Source organism: Syngnathus scovelli, chromosome 4, assembly GCF_024217435.2.
Source record: "Syngnathus scovelli strain Florida chromosome 4, RoL_Ssco_1.2, whole genome shotgun sequence".
Taxonomy (NCBI): Eukaryota; Metazoa; Chordata; class Actinopteri; order Syngnathiformes; family Syngnathidae; genus Syngnathus; species Syngnathus scovelli.
This window is the reverse complement of record NC_090850.1, coordinates 15,932,436-15,937,655: the sequence shown is the minus strand read 5'-3', so window position 1 is coordinate 15,937,655 and position 5,220 is coordinate 15,932,436. Positions and strand designations below refer to the sequence as shown.

Here is a 5,220-nt window from a genome sequence, read left to right as displayed (position 1 = left end):
ACACACAGTTTTATATTTGTTCACATCTGACGACACACTAATTTGAATTGACCAGGCAGGACTAATTTAAATACATGAAGTATTCATTAATTGAATAAAGAGCCTAGTTAGCCTCAGGGCACTTTTATAAACTAGGGTGTACTATTTATGCAAAACAGCAATGTGCCATGTGCTGGCTTATTATGCTAATGTCGAATGGCAAAATACATGTTTCTTCTGCCCACGACCAAGGATTAGGCATGGCAGTGTCAGCAAGTTGTTTGGAGGCTACGGACTCTGCTCTTTCTCATTACAGCATGTTGGGATGTTGATGAGTAATGTGATTCTTCTGCGAGTAGATATGATCACACCCACTGTCCAAGCAAACATGTTTTGAGACTCACATTTCGAAAAATAAGTTAACACTCACTGCTTGTTTGTCTAATTGTGTCTAAGTGTTTATTTTAGTTTATTTAATTCAAAAACTGTATGACTTTTTCACATGTCTGATTATGACTTTAGCACTTTGTAGCTAGCTATGCAGTCCCGGCCGTCCATGCTCCATAATATAAAGTTGAAATAAACAAGCATGCTGGTGCAGGCTTGCACACAGCAATGAATTCATATGGCTTTAAACCAAGTTTAACACCCATACGTTATCTTTGACACACGAACGTATTTCATTTGTTTTGCGCAACCTGATGCTGAAGCTGACTGCTGAGTTTGATAGCGGCCACATCCTTTGCGGCTGGCTCTGCCGCTTGCAACGTGGCGCCGAAATTTATCTCGTGCCCCTCTGACCAATGCTGTGTGTGGTTATAAAGAAGCGTCGGTGAGCACCTCCTAAAACTACGCTCTGATTGGCTAGATATCAGTAAACCGGAAGTTACCGCCTGGTTTTGTCCTCTCCACAAGCAAATAGGGTTGCGTCGAATACGTAAAACTTTAAAGTACGGTGACGTTACGGACCGATCTGTCCCGAGCGCAGTGTGACATTTTTGTAGTTTAGTGCAGATGTGTGGTTAGCACTGAAAGGCAAAAGAAGGACCATTTTAGGAGCACTGCAGAGGAGCGAAGTTTGAGTGGCCTGCTTCCAAGCAAAAGCCTGTGCTTGTTCCTGAACGATGGAGGTGTTCATCTTGATGTGCACGCTGCTCCTGTGGACCGCCGCGGCCCACGGGAAGCCCACCACGAAAAAAGAGCGAGTCATTCACGAAACCAACTTAAATGAGAGGACCCAAGAAGACAACAACAGCTTCCAGTACGACCACGAGGCCTTCCTGGGCAAGGAAGAAGCCAAGACGTTCGACCAGCTCACCCAGGAGGAGAGCAAAGACAGGCTCGGGTAAGTCAGGATGTCTGAGCCGTTTCACACCCTCCACCGAGTGTGAGTGTTTGTTGTAAATCACGCACGCTCACTCCAGTTGAACAAGTATCTTGCGTGTAACTGTTCATTAATATTTACTAACAAAGCGCGAGTGCATGACAAATATGTGCAATGCACGCCAGCGAATGTGCAAACTTGATCATTGTGCTGCCGGCGTATTCCCACACACCTAATGACTTTATTTGAATTATATATCATCATTAAAGAAGCATTGTAGCCGATGACGTTCAATGTCTGCCACAAAGCAGCAACATACACGCCATGCTTTCTTCATTCAAACGCATGCAATGGGTTCTTTTGACTCTATGACGCTTCTTACGTGGCTAGAGGGGGCTCGCTGTGAGAGTGGGAGGACCCCCTGTACATCACAACGTGGCAGCTGGAGTCTAAGAATACTAGTCTTAAATTGGGCTGCTGCCCCTCCCATGCCAGCTTTTCCACCGAAGCTCAGTTTCCTCTCATAGCATAAAATTTAGATAACTTCCGATTAAAAGTTTTGAAATCCATGTTGTGAATAATATACAGACTTTAGAGACATATCAGAGCTGCTGAATAATGTGTAGTTACTAGTATGCATTCTCCAAATGGAGCCAAGATGGGGGAAAAAGCCTTTGTGTGATGGAGTTTTGAACTTTTCTTGATGTTTGCATTCTAGTAAAATAGTGGGGCGAATCGACAGCGACGCCAATGGACTCATCACCACAGATGAGCTCAAAGCATGGATCAAGCGTGTCCAGAAGCGCTACGTTTACGAGAATGTGGCCAAGGTTTGGACAGATTTTGACCTCAACAAAGACGACAAGATATCGTGGGAGGAATACAAGCAAGCCACCTACGGATACTACCTTGGTAGGAAACACCCATCGAGGGTTCAATCTGCAATATAATTCCTCTTTTATCACCTCAACATGTCATCACATTTTTGCAGTCGTGTATTTCCGTTTGTAACTTTGTAACGTTCATGTTTGGATCTTCATGCTCTCAGCCAATCCCGAAGAGTTTGACGATACGACAGACCAGTTCAGCTTCAAGAAGATGCTTCCCCGTGACGAGAGGAGGTTCAAAACAGCCGATCTGAACGGGGACCAGGCGGCCGATAAGGAAGAGTTCACGGCCTTCCTGCATCCTGAGGAGTTTGACCACATGAAGGAGATTGTGGTGCAGGTAAGCCTTCTGTGAGCACATTGTTCCAAAAAAGAGGCACGTGCAGCTTGCAGCAGGTCCCATCAGATGGGCTACTTAGTGAAATATGCAAAATTCTGATGCTTGCTCCCAAATCAAATTTTAAGTCTGCCCTTCAAATGATAGTTTGTATATTTTTGGGGGAGCGGGTCCAGAGGGATGTACTGGCTGTCCCATTTAACACTCTGTCTTTAAATATGAATTTGGCCTCGTGGAGCAGTTGCGTGGGAAATGTTTCGCAGTAAGGCACTATGCTGCCGTGTTCATAAAAGTTGTACTACCCATTTGACGGAGTTAATTATTAAAGGCTCATTTTTATGATTTCACCAAACGGGTACTGAGCAACTGTTCAGCCTTTGGCATCTCTCCGATCGGGCTTGGGTTGAAGTTAATCAGCGGTTAGTTTGTTCCACTGACCTGCTGGAAAAGACTCGCTTGTTTTAACACCTTCTTTCACACATCACATCACGTGACACTTGAGAGAAGACTTGGTTGCAGGCTACCATCGGTTGGTTCCTGCATCCATTCATTGGACAGATTAGTTTCAATGTATGGCTTGATAAATGTTGTGACCTCCAACATCATTCAAGCATTAAATGATGTGCGCCCTCGTTTTTTTATCATTTTATGCGACATGCTTAACCTGTTTTTTTGTATTTCACTGGTGCGTTAAAATACAAGTGACCCGGCATTTGCAAAACAAAAGAGCATTTACATATAGATTTAAGACAGCTACATAGCGTTGCTTTCTAAAAGTCAGTTTAGCTTAATGCTAACAAACAATTCAAAACGTAAAAGACAGGCTAAGGAGTGTGTTGGTCCACATCAGCAGTACTCCTTGTAATTGTAGTGTCACTGTGCCAGCCCAGCTGTAAAGTGACCCTCGTGTTGAGTCACATGGCCCAGGGCAACTTGTTTCTCTATTCGTCAAAGTGAAAGTTCTGGCTGCCGTTGACCCTCCATTTGTGCCAAATGCAGGAAACCTTGGAGGACATTGACAAGAACGGCGACGGTTTCGTAGACGAAGACGAGTACGTTGGTGAGTTCAAGTAATCCGTTTCAACCAGAGCTTGTTTGCGTTGAATAATTGGAAACAAAAGTGTTCCATTACATTACGTTACAATTGAATTGCAATTTTATAATTTTGCTGAAAACCTACTACCAAATGCTGACAAATTATTTTTAGGATGGGTTGACTTGGAGGTTATATTCATAAATGCGTTGTCTGCTTTCAGCTGACATGTTTGCTAACGAGGACGGCGGCCCGGAACCAGACTGGCTCAAAACCGAGAGGGATCAGTTCTCTGACTTCAGAGACTTGGACAAAGACGGTAAAATGGACCGGGAGGAAATCCGCCAATGGATAATGCCACAGAACTACGACCATGCCCAGGCTGAGGCGCGACACCTAGTCTACGAGTCCGACCAGGACAAGGTACAACTTCTTGACTCATCATATTATGTTTTGAAGTCATGTTGTTCCAAATGATGGTGTTTGTGAATTTCGTTTGCAATGAGTAAAATGAATGTACAGATTTATTATGAATATCATGATAATAAATCTCATTCGTAATGATAATCATGCATCCCTAACAGAAATGACATTGTTTTTCAGGACCAGATGTTGACTAAAGATGAAATCTTGGAGAATTGGAACATGTTTGTCGGAAGTCAAGCCACCAACTACGGAGAGGACCTCACCCGTAACCATGATGAACTTTGAGCTTCACTTTGACCTCTAATGTATGCGTGTTTGTGTAAGAGGTTAAATTAATATGAGAGAATCTCAAGAGACCAGCTCTCTTTGTCAGTGTTGGTTTAAGAACCATCACTGCAGGACTCATTGATCAAAAAGAGTCCTACCACTAACACTAAAAGGTCAAAACGTTTCAGCAAATGTTTCTGACATTCAGGAGCAGAAAGACAACGTTCTTCCAATCGATGGTGCCTTGGCTGCCTCAGAAGTGTTCAAAGCCGAATGCGACGCTTAATGGGTAGCATTTTGATAAAAAACGTTAATGTGAAGCCGTAGTTCAAAGAACAGAACTTTATTTACGTTTTAGCTTTGGCCTAGGTCGGGCAGTGTATGTTGGGGGAAAAATGTTTTAAATGTTTTAACTGATTCTCTTTTATTACGTTAATACAGTGATGTTTAAATGTAGTGTATTTGCACGTAATATCTTTTTTAAAGAAAATAGCCAGTGAAATATTTGTTTTACTTTAAGTCTATTTATTTGTCACTCCCTTGTTACAGTTGTTTCCAAACACTGCATTAACTTGAATGGCTCATTGTGTTGAGGATTGGCACGCATAATGTCTTGTTTGCCCACATTGAAAAAAATTGTCAACAAATAAAAGTGTAACCTTTAATTCTCCATTGAATATGTTTTGCAGGAGTTGACGATCAAGTTGTGATAATACCGTATTGTTTCTTTTTCCTAATTAGCCATAAAAATTACTGAGTGTAATTCTCAAGAGCTCTAAGACAATGCTGACTTCACATAGATGATCATTTGTTTTTGACATTACACTTTGGCGGTTGCACTGTACAACCTACCGCCCATTTTCTAAAGCTATTGTCCACATTAGGGTCACAAGTGAGCTGGAGCCTATCCCAGATTACAATAGGAGAGAAGACCGTAATGCATTTACTTTGTGCAGCTAATGTAAAG

General features: G+C 42.5%; 1 protein-coding gene across 1 annotated transcript; it reads left to right on the top strand.

The window, feature by feature from the left end:
• Positions 1 to 850: 850 nt before the first annotated feature.
• rcn1 (reticulocalbin 1, EF-hand calcium binding domain) lies at positions 851 to 4,918 on the top strand. The gene is made up of 6 exons (XM_049718432.2): positions 851 to 1,324; positions 2,022 to 2,215; positions 2,352 to 2,530; positions 3,527 to 3,587; positions 3,784 to 3,983; positions 4,164 to 4,918. The coding sequence occupies exons 1-6, from the start codon at positions 1,104 to 1,106 to the stop codon at positions 4,269 to 4,271; spliced, it is 963 nt and encodes a 320-aa protein (XP_049574389.1). The 5' UTR covers positions 851 to 1,103; the 3' UTR covers positions 4,272 to 4,918.
• The last annotated feature ends 302 nt before the right edge of the window (positions 4,919 to 5,220 follow it).

Coding starts and splice junctions, on each gene's coding strand:
- rcn1 (XM_049718432.2), top strand. CDS start 1,104: ATGGAGGTGTTCATCTTGATGTGCACGCTGCTCCTGTGGACCGCCGCG. Junction 2,531..3,526: donor TGAAGGAGATTGTGGTGCAG/GTAAGCCTTCTG, acceptor TGCCAAATGCAG/GAAACCTTGGAGGACATTGA. Junction 3,984..4,163: donor ACGAGTCCGACCAGGACAAG/GTACAACTTCTT, acceptor ATTGTTTTTCAG/GACCAGATGTTGACTAAAGA.